The 25,221-nt window shown below is 40.5% G+C and overlaps 2 protein-coding genes across 2 annotated transcripts; one reads left to right on the forward strand and one right to left on the reverse strand.

Annotated features, from left to right (window-relative positions):
- The first annotated feature begins 1,553 nt into the window (after positions 1-1,553).
- tmem254 (transmembrane protein 254) lies at positions 1,554-7,239 on the forward strand. Its single transcript, XM_083923580.1, has 4 exons — positions 1,554-1,694; positions 4,804-4,907; positions 5,567-5,626; positions 6,506-7,239. The coding sequence occupies exons 1-4, from the start codon at positions 1,608-1,610 to the stop codon at positions 6,624-6,626; spliced, it is 372 nt and encodes a 123-aa protein (XP_083779706.1). The 5' UTR covers positions 1,554-1,607; the 3' UTR covers positions 6,627-7,239.
- Positions 7,240-9,344: 2,105 nt separating this feature from the next.
- On the reverse strand, positions 9,345-24,564 carry LOC310954134 (L-threonine ammonia-lyase; the record flags this gene model as incomplete). Its single annotated transcript, XM_083923454.1, has 11 exons — positions 9,345-9,456; positions 11,092-11,149; positions 11,279-11,446; positions 11,787-11,912; positions 12,141-12,216; positions 12,366-12,465; positions 13,723-13,888; positions 15,533-15,774; positions 17,156-17,272; positions 18,466-18,793; positions 24,449-24,564. 11 exons carry the CDS (start codon positions 24,562-24,564, stop codon positions 9,358-9,360), a joined length of 1,596 nt encoding a protein of 531 aa, XP_083779580.1. The 3' UTR covers positions 9,345-9,357.
- Positions 24,565-25,221: the final 657 nt, after the last annotated feature.

Consider the following 25,221-nt stretch of genomic DNA (forward strand, 5'->3'; position numbering starts at 1 on the left):
TTTACACACAATGATCGGATGATTAAGCGGTGGTTCAGCTATTCAGTTAACACAAAAACACTAGAAAGAGCTTTGTTTTGTTTAGAGATCTGCATATTCGAAAAAAAGCAAAAAGTCAGCTGATCAGCTTATCTCTTCATGTAAATCACAAAGCATAATCCTCCAAACAGGACAGCTGCCATGCTGCAGGTACGTGGCATACATAAACAAACAGAATCAGAAATACTTTCATAATCCCAGGGGGGAAATGTTTAAACAGCGCACACATCACTGTTCTGTGGTGTCATTGTTATTATTATTTTCATATTTGGGGATGCATTTCAAATGCATTATATAATCATTTGCTACTTTTGAATTTGTTGAAAGCCATGTAAAACTACAAGGTGAAGAGAAGTATGACCTTTTAAAAAAATAATGATTCTGCTATTATGACATTTTTTTATTTTAATAGTAGTTAATAACAGCTGGATCCTGAGTAGCGAGAGGCATGGTTAAAACATGACTGAATATTAGAAGATTTGCTATCAATAATATACATAGTAGTGCCTCAGGTAGCAGTTAAAGACATGCCTGTGTTGTCCTTGCAGATGCCTGCTTCATTATCCAAAATGACATTATTGTCATCACTTGTTTGAGAGTGGTCAAACACAGAAGTCTAAAACACTACTGGGGTTAAAAGTTTCATTTTTATGTTCTGATAAATATAGGAAGCATTGGACACTGCCCCGGTATAATTTCTGCTCTACATTATAGGCTATCTGACAATTAACAGCTCCTCAGGGGCATTAGGACAAAGTCTTAAAAGACAGGGGTTGATACTTAATGCATCTCCTCACATGGTGTCTTACAGCCATTCATCCATGCAGTATGTTCATAAAAAAGGACTCAGATGTAAGTATTTATGTAAGAATCACCTTCTGCAGAAGAATGTCCTACATTATGTAAAAGTTTATTTGTTGTTTAGCCTATTTGTCTACATACACATGCACACTGTAGCCTAATATTTGGACTAGTAGCCAATGTATAGTTGTATATGGATGTTATAAATATTAAAGTATTAGAGTCTATCATGAAGCACTATATGTACAGTAGCATCCCGCATTATATAGAAGGGAACTAAGACGTGGCTACATAAAAGTATGTTCACTGAAATTGCTGATCAATTTTACATTTTTATGAAAAAAGATAGCAATTAAAAAAATACAAAAATATTTTCTGGCAACTGAAAGTATTACAATAATCTTTCAAACATGTATTGTACATTGATGACATATTGTACATAAAATGATCAACAATGAGCCACAAGGGGGCGACACTGCAGTGAAATGTTACCAATCTGTATGTTTCAGTTAGTTGCGCCTACGTTTTCAATTTACATACAGCAATAACAAAACTCCATAGTGACAACACCCGATACGTTTATATAAAAGATTTATTGTATATTTTTTCACAATACTTTCCATTTATGTAATAACGCCCATGGACGTAGAAACCCGGAGCAGCCTGCCCTGCCTCCGTCAGTCCTCCTCTCAGCGCTGTTGTTACCGCACGGTCGTATTTGACAGCGGGACCAACGCAGAACAGCAGCAGCGGCGGCAGCAGCAGCTATGGCTAAAAGTGATGGATGCGATTACTTTAAAAGAACCAGCCTGTTTTGGATCGTCTCCGTGACGCTGGGGATAGGATATTTCACCGTGAGTTCATTAAACAGCCGTAACCCAAGGGTGTCACATTATTTATCCCTGCACTGCAGAGGAATGCCACGGCGATGTGTCGCGTTAAATATCCTCCGGGTCGTGAGTTTTCAAAAAAAACTTACTATCATGAACACCGTGGAAATTCTGCTTCGTGTGCTTTGCTTTTATACACTTGGTATTTCTGTGAAAATAAAAATGTTTTGTTGTAAATATAAAGGCCTTCTAGGTCATTGTCGAGTCACCGTTTACTCGACGGGTAATCTTATCGGCTCCATTCAGTCAAATAAACTTTTGTCCAAAGTCCATGGGACACCTTAGTCCACTGTAGAGGGGGACTCTAGCTAAGGTTTGCTAAAAGCTAAAGCTAAACCGTCCGCTGCCCTTTAAAAAAATAAGCAGTAACGTGACAAAGCTGCTGTGGCAAGATGCTAACGATTAACGACAGTGTAATGAATGAACACTTCGATGGTAAACTGAGACCGCGGGGAGAGCAGCGTCTGGGGTTTGTCGTAGTTCATGTATTCACGTTAGTTCTGAGTCAATACAATATATGCCGAATTGTGTAATAAGAAAACATATTTGTAAAAATTAAATTGTATAAAGAGTTGTTATCCGCTGCGCTGGGCGGAAAGGTCAAATGTATCAACATGTAACCTTTTTAAAGGGACTTCGGCGTAACGGTAACTCTCAGTATAAATGCTCACATTTTGTTTACCAGCACTTACACGCAGAGGCGACTTTAGAGTCTGCTGGGGCCCAGGGCAAACATTCACAGGGGGCCCCTTGAGTCAGCGTTCATCACCATAATATATGATATGTTATAAATAATCTGCAACCAACGAAACATTTAAATGAAAACCTTAAAAAAAAATGTAAAAAAAATTGTCACGTGCTGTAGTTTCCTACTAGTGTAGGGCTCCAAACAGTTGCCTCTGCGTACACATACACAGTCACGTAGAAGTCAGGCACCTCACTGTAGTTAGAAAAGGACAGATATATTAGATGTACTGATTGTAAGTTATTTCATAATCAGGAATGCATCAGGTGTGAGTCTCACATCCAAGTAGTAAATGTGCTGCAGCCTCTGGAGAGGGGCCCTTCCAACAATATCCCTTTGTCACAGCGCTTGGATGGACACATACCTGACATGTGGACAGAAAAGGACAATAGCAGCATGACACAATGCTAGTGTGTTATTTACATTTCACTGGGATTTGTTGTATGTTGTTCAAACTCGGCTCATTCGTTGTTTTTGTACTTCATTCTTTCATATGTTTAGTATTCATTTTAAATTATTTTATCCATGTGAGGGGCGTAGATGTGTAATTTGGGGGGAAAAAAGCTTATATCCAAGGTTTGGCCTGAAAATTCAGCTATGTCGTGTAACTTTTGGTATGTTACACAGAATACATGCATATGCTAAGACAAAATATATTACTAACACTGTAGATTCATGTTTAATTCTTTTATGTTGTTATCTTTAATTACTTTAGGATATCGTTAATGTCATTAGACTGTTAATTTCACTGATATTATTGGGGTAAATGGTTATTATTGTAGATACTGTTGACTGCATTTGAAATGAATAACTGATTAAAATGTCATTTCTATTTGTTTCATCAGGTTAACTGGTTGTGAGCAGTTATCAGTTTGTGTACAGGTGGAGAAATACCTGATTGTGATGGTAACATATAACCTAGGGAGTCAGATTCAGAGACTAAAAACACATTTGCTCACTTGGTTTCCCATGAAAAAAACTAACCCGCTAGAAAAAACCCAAGATGAGGCAGAACTGCTTCTCCAGAACTGAGTCAAATTTGATTTCAGGGGCATATGTCTCAACAAGGCTTGCCTTTGTGGTACATACAGCATTTACAGTCATGAGCCAAACTACTGCACAGAGACATTCAAACAGTAAAGAGGATTTCATACACTTTATCATTGTCACTGTATCTGAAAAGAGTTTTCAGTAAACGTACTAGAACACTCAGAGGCACAGACTCAGCTGTATGTAGGATAATTGTACAGTTATCATCCACATAATCAGTCCTTTGACATAAATGTCATATTCAGGGATCCCTGAAATTGAAAGGGATGTGTCTTGGGCTAATGAAAAGGTCGGGTTTGTGAGTTTTAAATGGGTTATATTAGGGTTACATCACAAAGAGGTTTTTGTTAATGATATAGAATTTGTTTAGACTTTATGTTCATGCTATTTAACACCAAAAAATACATTCTGTAGACTAGTTTTGCTGAGTTTTGAAAATGTTTTACCCTTATATCATGTCACGTCAAGACATTTTTAGGGTTCAATATCTACAGACATATTTCTCTTAGAACCATGACATCTGGCAGAGGCACAGATATGATGGCATACAACAGATCCACATGACTGAAAAGCATGAGCAGATGTCAGAGCTTTCATAACTGGCTCTTCAAAATAGGGAAAACGTGCAAAATGGGTGGTTTTGGGGCCCCAGGCTGTCTCCCAACTACATACACACTGTTAAAACTGGGCGATAATACATTATGATCATTTATCCTCATTGTATCATGATGAAGTCCTATAGCAGGATATTGTACACATAATTACATCATCTTAATTGATAATAACGTTATTATGCAGGTGGTATCTCAAATTTCTGACGTGAAATAATTTGAGATTATATTTTGCACTAAAGTTCTTGATGAAAAGAGAAAATATTATTTATTTGTCACATATTCAATCAACACAAGAGTACACAAAAATAGGCTTTAGCACAGGGTTACTTCATATAGACTATATATATATATATATATATATATATATATATATATATATATATATATATATATATTTAGAAAACATGCTATATTGTTATATATTGTTACCGAGGAGGAGATATTTTGGCCATACAAGCCCCACATACAGTATATATTTTTGCCATTTCGAGATGCCAAAATGTTAATGTGGACTTATTTCTAGAACAATTTTGTGTGTAAAGTCACACGTTCCCAATGGAAGGAATGACCCAGGTGCCTTTTTTCACTTTCTCTCTAAATAAACAACACGTGTCTACATGGTTTGTATGGGTTAATGTTGACCTACTCCGTCTGTGTTCCACAGTGGATCGTGTTTGTGCCAGAAACGATCCCATTTCAGTACCTCGGCCTGTTCGGCACCTTCTGCAGACACCTCGTGGATAACTATGCTGACATCATGTACAAAGGGTGAGTGGTTAGAAGTGAACACTGTGCCTCTTGTTGACATGAGAAATGTTCCTGTTAATGACTTCCTCAGAGTCAACGGGGCATACGCTGACATGTCCCCACAGTTTAAACACTTCTCACAAGCTCCATAAGTGTTGAGATTTAGCTTTCATTAGAAGGAAAGGCTATCATCAGACTTTCTTCACAGCAGAGCAGAATCAATGACAATCAAATGATGTGCAAAGTACCCTCACAGTGCTGAAATACACTGTTTAATCAACAACAGCCTCAGTGATTTCCCCCCGTTGACACGTCGTTACCACCACTTCCACTCTGCTAATTAGTCGTTACAGTCACATGAGTACTATTAGTGGCAGAAAAGTATTAAGACAGCAATCAAAAGGTAATGTTTTGTTGTTTTAGTCATGTGAGCTGTTGAGCCTGAGGCCACTATTCACTCTTTGGTGCTTTGATATTCGTCCAAGTGTTTTTAGGTTGGCATGTGACTCCCATCCAGTGGCACCCGGGTGTTATCAACTTTGCGTTAGGAAAAGCAATACATAAAGTGCAGTTCAGACGCTGGATTTAGAAGTAAAGTCTGTAATTATGTATCCAGCATCGAGAAAGATGAATAATAGAATAGAAAGTCTGTGGAGGATAACACTTTCTGTCTGTTGCAGGTGGTGGATTACCTGGGCTATCCATGCCTTTGAGGCCTACGTTGCATTGAGGGAGTGCGGGTAAGAAATGACAAGAACCTGACTGTCCACTAGATGGGGATGTAACCACATTCCTACAAACCTGTTCCCTTGACTTCTATTATGAAACCAGGCCTTCTCACTAGTGTCATATCCCCCAAAAGCCTCAAAACTCCCCTCAAACACACTACATGTCAGTATTAATATCCAATATCCAAAAGCTGCACCTCTCACATTTTCACTTCACCAACCGCCTCAACTTGTCAACAAGGACATTATTATTTTTTAGAAATGAGCTATTCTTGAATGGCATGTGTCCAGTTTTGATCTTGTATTTTTATCATACGGAGAGTAAATATCAACCAAAACGTACCGGAAGAGTCTTTTAAAGCCAGAAACACGTCAAATAGGCATTCATTACATTTTGTTGACCTGACATTTTATTTAAAGGGGATATATGCTCACTTCCAGATTCATACTTGTAATTTGGGTTTATACTACCACGTGTTTAAAAAACACATTCTTTTGCAGCCGGTGAATGACTGTAACAGCACTTTCTACCTATATAACTATAACTTTGACTATATATAGTACAGCTGTAACATCACAACCGTACAGAAGTCCTGGCGGCTACCAGACAGTTTCTGAATACAGGCTGTGTGCATTTCTCTGTGGATTGAGAGTTTTGATACTTTCAAAGTATTTATATATAACCTCAACCTCCTTTATAATAAAAAAAAATGGAACCTTTCTTCATTCATCACTTATTGACTCATTTGTCCATAATCAGGGTTTCAAGGTTTTACTGATAGATGAAACTAGATGAAGGGTCATGGGGATGTGCAAGCACCGAATCAGGACACAATGAAACAGCTGCTAGCTTTGACTTTAATTCATTGTCTCTCCTCTGTGCCCCTGCAGTGAGAAAGGCATCACCAACACAGCCACTCGCTGCCTGTGGTTCTTCCAGACCTTCCTGTTCGGCTTCGCCTCCCTCGGCCTGCTCCTCAAGTACAATCCCGAGCGCCCCAAGCAGCAGTGACTCCAGCAGGGGAAGCCCACAGAACAGCACTGCATAAGCTTACGTCAGAAAATCAGTCACCTCTATGTGCCTCTTCTTCTTAGAATAGAATGAACTTTATTGATCCACAGGGGCGATATCTGATTGGTTAATACTTGGTAGAATTCTTGGTAGCGATAAGTCCTTTGTTTGGCTCTCTCTTCCTCTGTCTTTCTCTTTGATATGAAATCCTGCTGAAGGAAACGTGGAGGGAAACACCTGAGCCTGTTTCTTTTAACATAGAAGTATTAAAGGGAATACTACAGTATTTCAATAGTTTACATTACCTCTTGCGTTCCTATGATGGACATGCACCTCCATCTCTTTCCATGCATTTTCCATCAATAAGACGTAGAAGTTTTTTATTGATATTAACGGGGATTATTTCAGCATCAGAGTTCTCCTGATGCATCTGCCCTGTGCTGAATATTTGGTGCAATACAAGGGGAAGCTTTTATGAAATAACCAATAAATAAATCTGCATGCTCTTAATGTTTAAATTCAGCGTTTACATCAGCGTGGATGACGGCAGTCGTTACGGCTGCAGATGGTACGCTGCCGTCAGCCTCGAAAGTTTTCTCCAGGATAAGATAAAGAGGGCTACTGTATGAAAGGTTCACATTTGCCTTTCATTTACTTAAGTGCTTTGAGTTCATCTTTTTGAACAAGAGACTGGAAATGGTTTATGCTGCAATTGCAAAATAAAGAGTGCCTGACAAACTGCATGACATTTGTTCTGCTGCTACTGATCCGGGGGAGGGGGGTGATATTTTGAGAAAAATGTCACAGATTTACGAGATTAAAGTGGCAAATCTACGAAGAAAAAGTCCCAGAGTTATTAGATTCAAAGTCAGAAAAATAATGTTGAACTTTTCTGTGTTACACTCCCTGTTAAAGTGCATCGCTTCAGGATCAACACAGGTGCTGCTGCATGCGCTGCAGGCTACTATATCTGCAGCAAACTCGGAAAAATACTGTGTTTCGAAGATTAGAAGGAATGAAGGATGTTGCGAGGTGATGACATGTATAATACGCAGTGGATGAGAGACTTCTCTGTGGCGCCAATCTCGTTAACCTGCGACTTTATTTTCTCGTAGATTTGCAACTTTAATCTCATAAATTGTTTGGGTTTTTTTCATACTTGGCCCCAATACGCGGTCATAGACTTCTTCCTATATATAAATATATATATATATATATATATATATATATATATATATATATATATATATATATATATATATATATAAATATATATATAACATGTTATAACTAAATGAAGTCTACAGCCACGCCAGCAGCTATGTGACAATGTCGTAAGGCACAGCAGGGCTTTGAGCGAAATGCTAGCATCGGCATGCAAACTGATCATATCAGTTCCAGGCATTAAGGAGGTTTTTACTGGGAGCCAAATTATCAGCAAAGGTCTCCGTCTCTCCAAAACGAGTGGACCTGGTGGTTATAACACTGAAAGAAGCAGTTTCATGTTCAAAATCTGTGTTTCTTTGAGGATTCCAGGTTTCTCGGCAGAGGGCCTGCAAGCCTAGCTGTTGCTAATATTAGCTCAGCTTATTTCTCTGATCTTAAAATCCTTTAGACATGCGATGACTTAAACCCTTCATCCAAGAAAGTGTATCATAAAAATGTGGTTTAAGAGACAAAGATCATTTTATGAGAGCTTCCCACATGACGCCGCTGACCGGTGACCAAACGTAACAGACCGTTACCTGATTAACATGACGGCTTTCTCCGGGTTCGAACAGTGTTGGAAACATTCAGCAAAATCAACAGTAACCACACAGCACAACCAAATATATAACACACATCTAGTGGTTTTTAGACATTTTTTAATGCGTAAAGTTACATATACCTTTAACTCAACACTGATAGATTCACACAGTTTATGTTGATACGGTTGCAAATGTTACTTACACACCCAGCAGACACAGAGCAACATTAGCATTGGTTTGAAGTTTCGTTTGAAATGTAAACAGTGTGACGCTGTCCAAATGAGGCTGAACCAGTAGCACAGGGTCACGGTGTCCTCTGCTTATGAACTTAAGAGCATTAGCCCGTCTTAAAAAGCCCAGTCTCCACTAGAGCTGTCTCCAGCCGTTAATCAGAGATGGACAGCACAGAGACAACTTTCTCTTACGTCCTGTCTCACTTGAAAAATGACACCAAGCATCAAGAGAAAGCCATGGAGCTAGCCGGTTTTTATTTGGAGAACACTCGGATTGGACTCTACCATCTTGGACAGTATAAATACAGAAATATATACAGCAATTTAAAAACAATATGGATTGAAAAAGAAATATCTCACGCTGGTGGTCACTATAGGAGTTAGCCTGCGTCTGCAGCGCATGATTCATGCTCTGTGATTAAACTACAAGAACTACATTCATCTTGTGAAAGCAGCCGAACCACTTTACCGTAATTACAGGGTGCACTGATTAAAGAACAATAGCAGCATAAGTAATAGAAGTTCTATCAATTATATCCTCTACATAATCTCAAGGCTTTTCTGTATACACTTAGGTTTGCTTAACAGCCATTGTCTTAATGAGATTCCTATAACAGGGTTCATATATCATAGTAGTGTGTGTTACAGGATGTGTTTGCACGTCCTCTCACATTTTATGAATGTGTCATTTCCTCTTCTTTTTTGTCTGTTTTTCCTGTGTAGATATAGTTTGTGTTCATGTTGTTGTGATCACCGGTCCAGCCAGCATATAGAGGGGTAGCGCTCACTCAGCGTCTTGCGCAGCTGAGTGCTCTGTGTCTTATCCCTGGTTTCCACCACACACTCCACCTGTCAACACACACACAGTTAGCCCTCTGACACCACACACACTAGAATTAGGGCAGAGAGCAGGTTACAGGTTTATTAAGCAACACCTTTCACCTTTTGACACGGCTGGTGACTTAACAGCGCGCTGCCAATTTGTCGGTGTAGACTGCAGAGGCTATCGTGAAGAACCAGGAGCAATTTAACAGTTTTATTACGTTGAACAAGATAGAAAGAGGCAATTCTCGTATAAAGAGGAAACAATTGGTTCAAGAAGATTCATGAATCATGTTCGCTGCACTGGAGGGGATCCTCTCCAGTGGCAGCTTGTTTTCTTCAATTGTTCCGAGGGAAATAAGATTTTAAAGTGAGACTATGTCACAGGGCCCAACGCTAAAATGCTAATGCTAAAGCAAACTGCAAACTTACTCAGCACTGGCAGTAACACAGCAATAGGTATCTATAGAGAGGCAAAGCCCCTCCCCTTCTGGCTGACCATCTTGGGACCTTATTTCAGAAAGAGTATGTACAGTACTCTATGGCAAGAAACAACTATTTTTTAATACCATTTGAATTGTGCCATGAAGATGATTTTCAAGGCAAGAAAGTTCGCAATTTTTAAACTGTTGAAGTATAAAAAAAAAAAATTGAAAATATGTATTAGACTACACACCCCAGAGTCGTGTAATGTACATCATAACTTTCTCTCTCGCTGAAGCTACAATGCCTGTGTGTATCATACCAGGATGTAACGATACTCGCACAAGCAACAGGTTTTGCTCGTTCTTTCACTTCCAAGCTAATAAAAAAGCTAATAAGATGACGTTATGTGTGTGTTTGGCTAATGCTAAGCTAACATAGCAAGCTGGACAAGGTTTATTGTGTGAGAGATGTAGTTTGCTGAACAGTTTCACACAAAATTAAATATTACTACGACAGACCTATGACAGACGGCAAATTTCTTGCAAAACTACCTTGTCATGGCACAATTGAAATGGGATAAATCAATGAGCACCGTACATTTCTCTGGTCCCATTGGGGATACCCAGGGGGAGGGCTACACTAGCTAACATTACCATAGCGTAAGCTACCGCTCACACCAGACCAAGTAAGGCTGTGACAGTAACACCTCTGAGTGCGTGTTTTAATGACTATGAATTCAACATGAAGAATGAGTTATCTCACTTTCAACCCTTATTTCAGTTAAGTAGTCGATTTCAATTACTGAAATGTTTGGTACAATGGATACTGTAATGCAGCACCCTTTATATTTGTAGGCATTATGAGCTGTAACTAATGTCTTTATTAATGTTAAATACAAGTACATTATTTATTGTTATTTATTGTTGGTGTTTATATTTCTCTTTGGTAATAATGTAGTCATTAATGGTAATTCATGTAATTGGTAATTGTTAATCCATGATTCATTAATGATGCCTTATTAGAAAGTGGTAGCAGTATTTCTTGCAGTCTATGTGTAATTTCTTCCCAGATACACAAAAAGCGGCATGGATATCTCTTTCTATTTTACCTGATTTGTACATTTGGCCCTCTGAGTTACACGATTTCGTCAACTCAAGGCCATTAGTTCCATGGCAGTGACAAAAATGTAGATGTAGACAAAATGTAGAACGAAGTGAAGAGGGACTTGTTGCTTACCTTTGCCTTGAAGAGGTCTGACTTGTTACTTTGTCTCCGATGGCAGACGTCCAACAACCTGGGAGGAAAAAGAACAGAGAGAGCGCCGAGAATTAAAGGTGGAATCAAGGGACATTAAACCCAAAACAGATTGGACCTCAACATGGTGCCACACAGTAAAAGATCTTTAAATGGACAGGTGCCCTACCTGATGTCCTCTCTGGACAGGACGTCCAGCAGCTTAGCCATGTCTCCTGGCCATTCTCCCAGCTGCACTGAGAACTTACTGACCCGGTCGTCCAGCACCAGGGCTCGGTCCACACACTGCCTCACCAGCTCCAGCTCCATGTTAGCGCTGCTCACCACTACAGCGACCCTACACCAGACAGACGCACACAGAGCAAGTCTCGTGTCATCTTCAGCCAAACGGATTAGCTCTGCTGAAATCACTGTATTGCCAAAATGTCAGCTTCTCAGGCATGAAGGAACATGTCTCAGCCCTCACACTTAGAACTATATTCAATATGATACAAATGCTTCTACACTGGTTAAAAAATATACCACATGGTTCTTCTGTAAACATAGTAAACTTAAGTCACAGGTTTTTCACCCATTAAAAGCAATAAGTTAATGCTGCTGTCTGCTCCTGACCTCTGACAGAGAATTTCCCCCACTGGGCTCAGTCAGGTTCAATAATATTGACAAGTCTGACCCACTTTTTGCCTCTCAGCTCTGGTAGTTGTCCGGCCAAGATGGCGGCCAGTCCCATGGCTCCCTCTGTGTCCACAGTGGAGCGTTCAAACTCCTGAAACCGCAGCATCGCCACCAGAGAGTCCTCCTCACTGTGAGGCAGAGGCAACGAAAGGAAACGTTACAACAGTCTTCTCGGTTAAATTCCACAATTAGTTGACAATGAGAGGATATCCACAGTTACAGTAGTAGTTCAAATGGCAAAATGGCTCATAACAGTGAACCATAATCCGAATCTTAACACATATTTTTCACACACTGAATAGTAAAACCCTTTAAATGAAGCTTAAAAGTGTAAATGTGCTGTGGAGATGTAGTACCTGACAGAGATGACTTTATCTACAAATTTCTTTGCCAGCTGGAAGGTGTTAACACCCAGCGAACGCTCCATAAGATCTGAGAACAGACAGAGGATCCAAATGATGAAGTGATAAGAGCTTCTAACAGAAGAATGTGCAGATAATGAGGAAGTTTATCCAGCGTTCATGTGGCAGTTGTCTACTACATTTCTGGAACCAGAGATGAATAATTATGAACTGATTTACCTCCGTAGAGTTTCTTATTGGGGTTGCTGTGCATGTCTTTGATTGGACCGTCGGTTTTCAGAGATTGTAGCAGCAGAGGGAAACCTTCTGGTTCAATTCCCTGTTGAATAAAGTCCATTCATTTATAATTGTCTAAGTTTTTATGATTATACTATTTGTGTGTCGTTACCATGTTTACACTAGACTAAATCCATGCTAGGCTCTGTGAGACTGTACAACACAATGGTGCTTAGCATGCTAACAATTTCAATGCTAACACACTGGTATTTAGCATGTTTGTTGTTTATTATGGTCACCGTGTTAGTGTAGCATGTTAGCATGCTAATATTTGGTAATTAGCATCAAACACAACAAATCAGCTAAGGCTGATGAAAACATCATTAGTTTTGCAGATATTTCATTATAAACCACAAGATTGGAAAAATACATTTTGACCTGATGGTGTTAAAGATCATCAAAGTTACAATCCATTATAAGAGGGGCATGACTGTCTCTACCAAATTTCATGGCAATTCATGGAATAATTGTGGAGACTTTTCAGTCCAGACCAAAGTGGGGGATCAGCTGACAGACCCACTCAAACTGCCATCTATAGAGGTTCTAGTGTGATTTTTTAAAAGGATGTTTCAATCCCATAATTCATTATGCCTATTCTCATCTACATTTTCTCTTTTATGTCAGGAGTGGAATCCAGGGCACTAAATGCAAAACATCTTATCTTGAATTCGCCTGAAACATGTAGTCAGACAGATTGCATTTCAAAATAAGATTGCTCATGCATTCATGCTGCCCACTGTAATTACATGTACTACATCTTCAAGACTGACATAAATGAAATGTGAAAAACGGTATGATTACTATAATCGAAACAGGGCCATCTACGGTAAGATTGGCAGCCTTAATCACCCTCTATGTTGCATTTTTTAAAATAATATTCACTACTGGGATACACTTGGCAGTACATTTGATTGATTGCTTCCTATTTCTGTATGATTGAAAATAGAAGGACATGGCTGTTCTGTTCCTCCAGTGTAAACAGATCCGAAGCTGTCAGAATGTCAGCTGTGGGCAGATGGTGGAACCAGGGTAACACTTCAAATACATTCATCTTGTCAAGGAAACCCAAGTAGAATAAAGAACACACATGGATCAACACAAGGGGGATGTAAGAGGAGCCTCGTCTTTCAATAATAAGTGGGTTTATTGGAAATGTGACCTTGTCTCAAGAAACAGCAAAACAATACCACTGGTGTGCGATAGAGACAACTCCCCTTATACTGTACATTGTTGTAGTTAAATTGACAGTAACACACAGATGTTAAAAACCCTATAATCTGACTTCTGCTTGGCTACTTACTATGACAGTAATTTGTGGGTTAAGGTGTTTGATTGCTGCAGCTGTACCAGCCAGAAGACCATACTGTCCAGCTGCCGGAACAACCACTGCATCCAGTTTGGACACTTGCTCATAGATCTCCATGCCCACGGTGCCCAGTCCTGCCAGGTAGGCTTCACTTTCATCTCTAGACATCAGAAAACAGAGATAGAAAGAAAAAGAATGCTTCAGCTCAGTGGCTCTGCACACTCTATCCTGACGATCAGCAGACTTCATAGGTTTCCTTTGTTATGCCACTGTGCACAAAGATAGCAGGCGTTGTTTCAACATACAAAAGAAGTTACACATTCTTCTTAACTGTCGAGTCCTACATTATCTACGATGCAACTCAACTGCCCACAAATCAGTCGGAGATTCGGGTGTGTTATGCTAGTAGCAGCTAATGTAGCCTGGTTCAGCTGGCCTCAGGGGGATGAAGAGCGAGCTGCAGAGGTCTGGAAAGCTCAACGGCCTGTAAACAGACTTTGATGTGTAATATTGATGGAGTTCCCCTTTCCCAGACACATGAAATGCCTTCCATTAACCACCGCCTACAGTGTTTATAGTTTGCAGCAACGCTCCAGCTGCTGCAAGAAATATGTGGGGGGAATTATTATATGTGATTCCCTTGTGTTGTGTACGTGTTGGTCTAACATAAAGTTCAACTTTAATATTGTTAAGTGTTGCTGGAGTCTTGACCCTTGAGACCCTTTTTTTCATGCATCTTGCAAGGAAGTGAACTTAGGCTAGAAACCCTGACTCTACAAATTGAGATGTCATAACTGTAAAATCACAGGTGTATTAAATAATAATAACAACATTACCATTGTCCTTGTATTGTGTATAGAGGGCACAGTAGAGTGAGTGGGAGCAGAGTTAGTTATTAGTTACCCTGTGCTCTCCCTGCTCTGACTACAGACTGAAGCCGCGGTCACACACGCAAGAGATAAACATTCACCTCCCATTCACTTCCATTCTGTTTGAGCGAAGGGGCGATTGAGACATTCACTTCCCATTCACTTCCATTCTGTTCAAGCGAATTTTGTGGGGAGTTTAACTTTGGTGAACTCTGACCAGCGTGAAATATGACCTCAGCAGGTGATAGTCTGTCACCTGTATTCACACATGTGAGCATGCCTTTAAAGAAGTGGTCGGATCCACCTGGACATCACCAATTGGTTTTCAGAGCTAAGTAATCCAAGTTAGTTATTCGCTAGCTTGGATAGCAAGGTGCAAAAATGACCATCTGACTTAGAGTGTCTTTTAGTACAACTGAAAGCTGATAAAGACATTTTAGGTGACCAAAATGTGATAATTAACTTTCAGGAAATAAAAACACACTGAAAGTGTCGACGACAAAAACATGGACGACACCCTAACTGTACAACACTGTGGTAGCAACCTTTTAAACACTGTGGTAGCAACACCCTAAAGCACACCCCACTTTATCGTTTATTTGACTCTGAATGGGACATTCGAGACATCATTTTCTAAATGAACATCAGGCTGTTTTGGAGAAGACTTGAAACTATCGAGTGAAACTATAAACTCATTAGGAAAATGTTTAGTGAGGCAATAAATCAAGTGAGAAGTTGGCTAATTTTCTCATTTACTTTTTCATGGTTCCACTGTTCAAGCCCAAAGGTTGCTGCTTGGCTCAAAACGGCAAACCATTCTTTAATTTACCTGCTTGCATTTTGTAGTATTTTGTAACTGTGTAAAACTGTTACTATCTCTCAACAGAAATTCAACACTACAGTGAAATGGTAAATAGAGTATGAGTAGGACTGACTCTTCCAGGTAAAGGTATCCGTTCTCTGTGGCCAGATGGCGGGCATGGTTCTGTGAGTCGTGGCTGGTGCTGCCGTAGGAGATGACCATAGCGCCGTAGTCTCTGTAAATCCTGATGCGAGGCGAGGAGCAGCATGACGGCATGATGACAAACACTGGGATCTTCTGCTCCACTGCATGGTGAGCCACGGCCATGGAGAAGTTACAGTCAGTAGCCACGATCACACCCTTCCTCTGCTGCGCCTGGAGGGACGAAAACACATGCTTGACATATATATTTATATATCATAAATATGGAAACGCGGCAAACATCAATAGATTCAGTGGAAGTCAATGAAGAATCATTTGCAGTGTGTACTGAAATTTGCATTTTCAGTGTAAAAATGAGAGCTCTGTTTTTACAGGGGGTTATGTGAGGGACTATTTCTTTGCAAATTATTTTTTTACACTTTTGGACCGATAAAAAAAACAGGATATAAGGTTAATGAGTGAGCTTTGAGAGAGGTGGATTAGGTTGATTGTGGTGCCTAATTCGGTCAGAGCCAGTCTAGCTGTTTTCCCATTTGCAGTCTTTATGCTTAGCTAAGCTAAACTAAGTTTAACATTAATCCTCTCATTTAACTCTCCACCAGAAAGGGAATGAGCATATTTTTTTCTTAAAGTGGCAAACTATACCTTCAAAAAGCTTAAGAGTAATGCAAAATAGATATTACATTCCCACACTTTGTTGTTTAGGTTGATTTCTAGCCGTAAATGCGTTACATGACGCATCCATACAAGAAGTCATCATCAACCAAATAAGGCCGTCCATGTGATACAACGTCTGTCTTTGTTTCCCATAATCCCTGATCCTTCCTGTCACAAAGAACATCTTTGCTCGGCTTGACAAGGATCAAGTCATTTTTTGTGTGTGTGCTCAATCCATCAACATGGCTATCCCAGCCAGAAGCTCAAACTAGATTACCCTGTACTTTTTTAAGAAACTCAGAAACAAGACTTTGCTGGTTGTCCATTCATACTGTTCATAAGGATTGCAATTCATTTGAGTTCTCCTGCTTGTCTCAGAGAAATCAGATTCACTTGCAAAGAGGCAAAGTTTCCAAGCCACCGTACAATAACGCTGCACTCAGACTACTTTTGTCCCTACAGGTCAGTAATGTTCAGTAAACACGTGTGTGTCTGCACGCACACAGATCACACTGGCTGTAATCCTTTCACCTCCATTTATAGTGCAGGGACATGTGTGGGACACATACATTCAAAAGCTGTATGAATAAAAGCCAAACTATAGAGTAGGTTACCACTTTTTCTGTCTTTTTGATAAAATTACCCTTCACAACACTGGTGGGGAAAGTGAGCTAGGACAAGTCAGAGAGAGAGAGAGACAGACAGGGAGAGAGAGAGAGAGAGAGAGAGAGAGAGGGGGGGGGGGTTCCTTCTGTCGTTTTAAAATGGAAGAGTGAAGAACAAGCCTGTATTGTGTTACTTATTAATCAAAATCACAACTACCCTATCTCTCTCTCTCTCTCTCTCTCTCTCTCTCTCTCTCTCTCTCTCTCTCTCTCTCTCTCTCTCTCTCTCTCTCTCTGTCTCTCTCGCTCTCTCTCTCCCTGCCTTGTCTCACCTGTGTGAGGGAGGAGAGCAGATACAGGACTCCTCTCTCTTTCACAGAGCCTGTGTAGTGCAGGTGCTCCTTCTTCAGGTAGATCTCCATCCCGTACTGTTTGGAAAGTCTGGAGTACTGCACACAAAAAAAGAAGCAGCATTTCAAAAGCAACTCTATGTTCAATTGTGTTGTAAAAACTGCCCATCATATGCTCATTTTCAGCTTCATACTTGTATTTGAGTTTTCTTGTACATCAGTGTATGATACAATATGGCCAACTAAAGCAGGGCACAGGGAACTCTGCGAAGTGATGTACAATATTTTATAGTTTATCAGCACAAAAAAGCATGGATGGGTCAGATAGTAAAACAGGCTACAGACACAAATGTATGAGCATTAAATCAAAACCAGCCACTCCAGGCTGCCTACAAGGTAACCCATCACACACAGATGAGCGCAAGATGATTGCATGAGTCATACATCAATAATAGTCTCATTGTATGCGTTGTCCTTGAAAATGAAGATACAGAAAATTAGAAAGGCATGGCATGTTGTCAATATTTTAAAGACCCTCCAAATTTAACAGATTTCAGTTAAGCTCCCGCGGCTCCCTTGTAGTTTGCACCCTGGCTTACATGCTTTAATGATTAAAAACACATTCTTTTTCTCATCCTGTCTGTCTGAATATACCTGTATTCACCCTCTGTCTGAAATGCTGTTTTAGCGCCTGTCTCTTTAAAAGCCCCTCCTGAAAAAGCCCAGTCCGCTCTGATTGGTCAGTGCTTCTGGGTCTTCCGACAGCACTGTAGCAGCATGTTCTGCCTATATACAGTTGTGACATCACAAGTCCTGACGGCTCGTTTAAAGACACAGTTTCTGAATACAGGCTGTGTGTATGTCTCTGTGGATTAAGCGTTTTGATACATTTTCATTATTTATATATACTTTATAATTTTAAATAAAGACATGGAAATCTCACATTTCACAATATGGGACCTTTAAAGTAGTAATTGTTGTCTGTAAATATCACAAATAATTTATGCTTGTCAGCGTAAGTCAACATATTTAGATATTCTTATCGACTTTATCATTCCAAATTGTAACTCTGTAAAGGTATAATATTGTCAGAGCTGTTGAACTGGATTGCACTAGAATGGATCGGTGTATATCACTTGTAATGTTGTCCCATTTGTCCAATCCTTGAGGCCCTTACTTTTAGATTGTTTCTATAAATTGGTTTTCTGAGACATTCAAATATTCTGGGACCAACCCCTTTCATTCCCAACGCATAACTTCACACTATGTAAGGTCATGCTTGACTTGTGTACCGAGCATGGTGTCTTCTGTATCCCTGACTGGATCCTGAAGGCTGCGGCGCTGATGTCCTCAAAGCGGAGATACTGGATAACAGGTCTTGAGATGATCCTGAACTCGCTGAGGCGTCTGGTTTTGGGAGGCTCCATGAGCATGATCTCGGGACCCCCAACCACCTTTGTGTCATAGACCTTCACATCCCCGTTGAGAAGTTCCTCCTCACCAAAGTCCTTCAGCCGCTCTGGTTCAATGAGGGTGGGTCTCCGGCCTGCAGTGCCATTACTGACAGGACCACATTTATAAGGGACGCCAGGCTGACTGGGTCCAAGACGCAACTCATCTCTGGGAAAGAAGACAATAGACAGACGATATGTTTAATTTTATCCTGCATTTGAGAAACCTGACCTGTACTTTTGCAAAAGGAATGAGGTGGGTGCTAGTTTGGGGTTTAATCTACTTTTCTTCATTATTTTGTTTCATGAGGCCCTTTTTGAGGTTGTTGATTAAGTCTTAAACTCAAATGATAGAAAGTGTATCCTCTCTGTTTAGAAACACAAGGATAAGAAAGGTTTTACTTGTACATTCTCAAACTTTACTCATTTTTATTTAGTCTATGTAGTTGTTTACAAGAAAGCAAATCGGCTTTACATACCTGCCAACCAAAGTATACCATATTCCAATTTGTTTTCATCACTACATAGTTACAGTTGAAAGCAAACAGTTGATCAGGAGTCTTCCAGGGCCGTGCATTCATGTGTTATGGAGAATCTCCTACTTCATGAACTGAGCGCTGGCAGTCTTCTGGCCACGAATTAACCAGAGTTGTCTGTGACTTAGCTAGCAATAACAACAACCACTGACAAAAAAACAGCACATAATGTTCATCACAATGATCTAGATCTCAGACAAGATTCAAGGATCTAAGGAGTTAAGTAGGAAAATTGAAGCAAAGGTAGACCTAAGACAGGACAGAGTGAAAGAAAAAATCACAATCAACTAAAGACCAACTTTTGAAGGGATCACACCAGCTGCAACGTCAAATCAGGCCTGGGGTGTTAGGTGGTGGGGCAATGGCCCCTTTACTACTTTCTACCTACCTACTTCTGACCCCCTTGCTCGAATCACATCCATTTTCAAACTCTAGCTTCATTTTGATCTTAACAACACAGAGGCAATGTTTTGCGACTGCATCATACACGATTGCGACGCTATCATGACAAAATCTGGACACAGATAGACAGACAGACCATATTTTGCCATGAGGAAACACAGACTCAAAAGGTGAAAACAATGCCAGCGTTGCTATTGCAGATGGTAAAAGAGTTAATATCTGTCAACTTACAAATTAGAGTCTCGCTTGTATATGAACCAGAACAGAAAGTACTGATGTCTATGTGTGGCCTCAGCAGATAATATCAGTGAACGTGAAAATCCCAGACGACTACAGCCATCCCTTAAATCATCACTTTCAGCTACTGCCCTCAGGGCAAAGGTGCAGAGTCCACTGTGCAAAGAAAAACATCCATAGAAAATCGTTTGTCCCTGTTGCCATGAAATAGGCCTATTTTAATCACTAAGTACTTTTTGGAGCCAGCTTGCTACCCCAGCACACAGCGCTTTATATTTATCAGACACCTGTTGCTTTTTAATTGCAATTTTTGCAAATGCAAACTAAAGAAAAACTAAGGCTTTTGCTTGCAAAAAGTAGACGATACATTTTCTATTCCATTTTCTGAACCTGTTTTTGAGAAAACAGTTTTAGATGATAACATCTAGTATCGTCAGTATACGGTGTTAGAGCTACAGGATCCCTTGATCTATTAACTTGTATACCCCCACACACCTTAATTCACCAAATGCACATTATACACTGAACCTGTAATTCAGTTATCCCTGTTACAGCTACCACTCCTATTAACATTCAAGATAAGTGACACCTTTGTAAGCAAATTCCTGAACTGACTCGAATGAAAAAAAACTGACCATGGCATGAAGGCACCAAAGGATCACACACACACACACACACACACACACACACACACACACACACACACACACACACACACACACACACACACACACACACACACACACACACACACACACACACCACACACACGTACACTAATCCCTCAGTCTAAGATAAATCTATTCACCTTTCATGTCAACCTGATGTCAACCCAGCTTCCACTCACTGTGACGCATTACATCTAGAAGTCAATTTATGATTCATTGGGACATTCAGCTCTTCTTTTTTGGAGACACACAAATGATTTAACTGTCAATTTATGGCCAAAGACAGGACAGTTTGATTTATAAAAGCTCAGTAAATGACATTTGAATATAATCAAACTCGAAAGCCTCTCTATAACTAAGTGGTGACAGCGGTCGCATGTAACAGCAAAATCTCTGGTTCCATTGGGGGACTTAAGCTGCATGTCATAACCCCTCTCTTAGGCTACATTCACACTGCAGGTCTTAATGAACACTTCCGATTTGTTGCTCAGATCCAATTTTTTCTTTGGCTGTTCACATTACATCTTTAAATGTGGCCTGTCTGTCTGAACAACTGAGTGACCTGCATGTGCAGTTGATCATTGATGACATCATGCCACAAATTTTTTTTTACGGAAGCGAACATGGCAACAGCAACCGGTATTGTAGGACTTTATGGCTTAATGCTAAAAACAGTATGTGGCTTGCACCGAAGTGTCACCCCAAACTTGACTATCCCTCCACTGGCCACCTGCTTCACTGCTGTCCTCCATGTTTGTTTTGATCCTGTTCCTGGTTCCCACGTGTGGCACACTTTTTTTTTTTAAATCAACTTTATCTGTCATTAATTTCCAAAACAGTGCAGCGCGGGTCAGAACAACATCAAAGTCACACTAAATGCGATCTGGCTGTTCAGATTGCGGTCGCATTCAATAAAATCCGATACTTATCCGATTCAGTAGCACATTTGAAAGTGGCCTAATTCTGATTCGAAAAATGTCAGATTCAATGTGACTTGTGCTGTTCACACTGTCAAAAGCAAATCCGATATGGGTCACATATGAGCGGAAAAATCGGAATCAGGTCATTTGTAACGGCAGTGTGAATATAGCCATACAATTCTTCACTGTCCTCCGTCAAATAAAGGGATAAATGCCTAAAGAGTACTCTTAAAAAAACATTGTAACTCATTTGAATTATTAAATTCCATCCTAAATCTACTGACTCTACTTTAATTTCTCCAGCGACATTGCACAAAAACACCGAACTTCAGACTTGATTGTGGACGTTTCCCTAACCACGTAGGTAATCAGGCGTCCAATCAACCCAATAACAGGATTACACCCTTTAGAGATTAACCCTGTCACTTAGCCACTAAAGCAGTTCACAAATGATCAATAGCTACATTTGAATAAGGTTGTGCAGTGGAGCCATGCCAATCGTATTCAGATCTACAGTATGAGCAAAAAGTAATGGTAGCCTTACATTTTTTTTAACCTGCCAGATGGCTAGGGTTTGTTGCATCACGGGAGTCCAGATAGAGCTGAGTAACTGAGGAAGAGTCCAAATAAAAAGAATCTAGCGATGAAAGTGCTTTAAGGAGAACTTTTGGTGTGTTAAAGACCAAGAGGCCACCAGGTGGAGCAGTTTCCCCAAATAACTGAATGTGCCACCACTCTTCAGAGAACAGACCACTCTATTTGTATCACAGTGGTCTGCCATAAACAATGATGTGACCTTTTACCTAGTCCCTGGTCCCTTCCATTACTGCCCTCTGTCCCATTTGTCACGTTCAGTCTGTTATTCATGCTCTTAACACAACTGTGAATTGACAAGTCCAAGGCTGCACCTGTGATTAGGGTGGCTTTGGTTCAAAAGCAGAGTTCAAAAACAACATCAAAGGGGGGAAAGAGCAGCGGGCCAGTATAAAGCCTCAAAAAAGGATGAAGAGCTGACAGGGTAAAAAAAGGTTCTTTTAATTCAAAATGGCACAAAGAAGTGAAAAGAGAGGACACAGCGAAAAGAAAAGGAGACATTTCAGCCCACAAGGCTTTCATCATTGCACTATCTCAGCTTTCTAATGTCCTTTTAACGACTGAACACCCTAGCTGGCTGCTCCACCGCTTCCTTTTCCGACTTGAACAACTTGAGAGGAGAAAATGCCTCTAAGCGCTATGTGGCCCTGATTGTTGATGTCTCAAGTGCTCTTCTGCATCTTTCTGATATGGGTATGACTACTTTCTTGGATTCTGTCTGGTTCATTTTAGTCTTCTGAGGTACCTGAAGTAGCACCAGGGCCAGTTGTATCCACACAAAAATCTTGAAGCTAAAAGTAGCTACTAACTTGCTTATTTAGGCGTAACTCTTCCAAAAAATAGCATGTCAGTCCTAATTTTAGGAATCCTACATTTTAGGTGTTTCAAAGCATTAGGCTGCTTATAAATCTGGGGAAAGTTAGAAGTAGTCAAGACGAGACAATTCTAAAATGGCTGCTGTCAACAATCTGTGATGTAATTGAGGCAACTTTTTAGAAAATTTGTAATGATAAGTGGGAAAGCCACATTTATTTCCAGGCATATTACTACGCTTCTTTTTTTTTTAGCTTTTGCATTTATCCTGACTGAATTTTCCTTTAAAAGTGTTCTTCCGTTCATGCACAAGGTCAAATATACCAGTAAAAACTGTATTTGCGTCCAGTATGGTTTTGGTTTGCACCTCCCACTATGAGTCATGGTTAATGTAGTCTGATCATTACGAGGCTTTTTACGTGGATACCTGCTAATTGTTACCGAGTTGACAGACATGTAAGAGGCTGACAATTAGTTGCACAAATATTGACTAAACAGTTGCCTATATTACTCTTTAATAATAATAATAATAAGAAACCATACCTCCTACAGTATTTCTATCAAGAATTCACTGACAGAGACCCCAAAACAGCCCAAGACACAAACCAGCCAATCACAGTTTCATGAATCATGACATCATCTGTAACAACAGAGTCAACCCCACCCCTTCTCTTAGCTTTAAACTTCTTCCAGTTTCTTAATTAAAGTTGGTCTCAGCAGCTTTGTGGATAGGTTTTACCCTCTTAGCTATGTTGCTATTTAGGAGTCCTCCCAGTGGTAAGATCAAATGTTTTGTGAATACAGGCCTGGAAGGTTTGGATTCACACCAAAGTACTTGTTTGAATGTTGGTTTTAATTAGTTTTTCTATGATTGAAGACACATATGTCTAAAATAGTTCCATACCAAAGTATGTACTAAATCCTATCAATCATGTTAAGGCTAAGACAACCCTGTAAACTCTGTTTCGATCCTAGATGTGATGTCATATATTGCACAAAGCAGTGGCACAGTATTGCACGAAAGGGATTCGTGAACAGCCTACTTCTTTGATTCAATGCCACTCTTTGATTTCCCTCTGTCTTGCTCTCCAGCTATGAGAATTACCTGGGGACAAGGAGGAGGAGAAGAAGGTAGAGGACCAGGCGAAGGAGCAGGTCTATCAGGGCTTGGAAGGTTGGAGGTAACCCTCCCCTAAAATGAGCAGGAAGTGAGGGAGAGGAGGAAGGTGAATGTGTGGGGATGGAAGAGGAGCTGTCCATAGATCTGGATGGAGCAGGAGAAGGTCTGCGGGGAACCATCTGAAGAGATTGATTGTTGGAAGGGAGTTTGTAAAACCTTGACTTGGGGATCTCAGCAGCCTCACATGGATTTAGAGGACAAACGGATGGTTGTGTTGATTTCCTTTTGTGATTGGGGTGAGGAGGAGGTGGCAGTGGAAGAGATTGGAGATTTGAGGGCTTGTTCGTCAGTAGAGGCTGCACACAAAGTAGAGGAGGAGGAGGAGGAGGAATGGAAGCAACTGAAGAAAGAGGCATTGAGGTTGTGGAGGTAGAAGCTATCTCTAAGCTCTGGGCAGAGGCTAAATCTGTCACTGCGAGATGGTTAGGGGAGGGGTCTGGAGGATCCAGGAGGCTACATGTTGTTATTTCCCACCTCTGCCAGAAGGGGTCCTTCTCCTCGCCGTCTGTAAGTGCAGGCCTGGGTGAGTACAAGCGCTCAAGTCGCTCACTCAAGTAGCTCGAGTAGAATAATTGGGCTGCAAAGTTCATCCTGGTAGAAGAACTGTCCTCTTACAGTCCAACAAGTTTCTGCAACCAAATCCCTCTCCTCCTTCGGCTGCTGTGGTGTGTCCTATGGGATAAGTGGACACTGACTGGAGCTGCTCCCACGGTGTAACGTCCGCTGCCCTAGCTCCCTCCCCCTTTCCCTGCCCAGGTGCTATTTATGAAGGGATTACCCAGTGTCACATGCATGATGGCTCTGCAGTGTCTTTCCAGTGGCCTGGTACCTCCCATGACTCTATTCCCGGGCCCAGACCGGGATTACTACCCTATTCTATGACGTAGTGCTAATCAGACGGTCTAAGGAGATAGATGCAGACTTAGGGTTTATCTAGGGAGCAGTGATCTGGAGGCTCAACCACAAAGAGGAGACAACGCTACAGATGGAGGATCAGAAATGAAAGAAAGTGGGGTGGTGGGTGCTTAAAAGGGTAGAGATGCAGGTTTGTGTCTAGATAATTGCATGAGCCATCTGGAAACAGTTTAAAGCAACCATAAGTAACTCCCATATCTAAAATTTCCGAACCTAGAATCCGGAAGCATCTCAAACTGCTCTCTATGAGATATATAGAGGGCAAAAGAAGACACTTTTTTGTTCAGCTGTGAGCTGTCAGTGCTTGCATCTGAAAGAAACTGAAGAAGGTT

Source organism: Echiichthys vipera (genome assembly GCF_963691815.1).
Source record: "Echiichthys vipera genome assembly, chromosome: 11".
Classification (NCBI taxonomy): Eukaryota; Metazoa; Chordata; class Actinopteri; order Perciformes; family Trachinidae; genus Echiichthys; species Echiichthys vipera.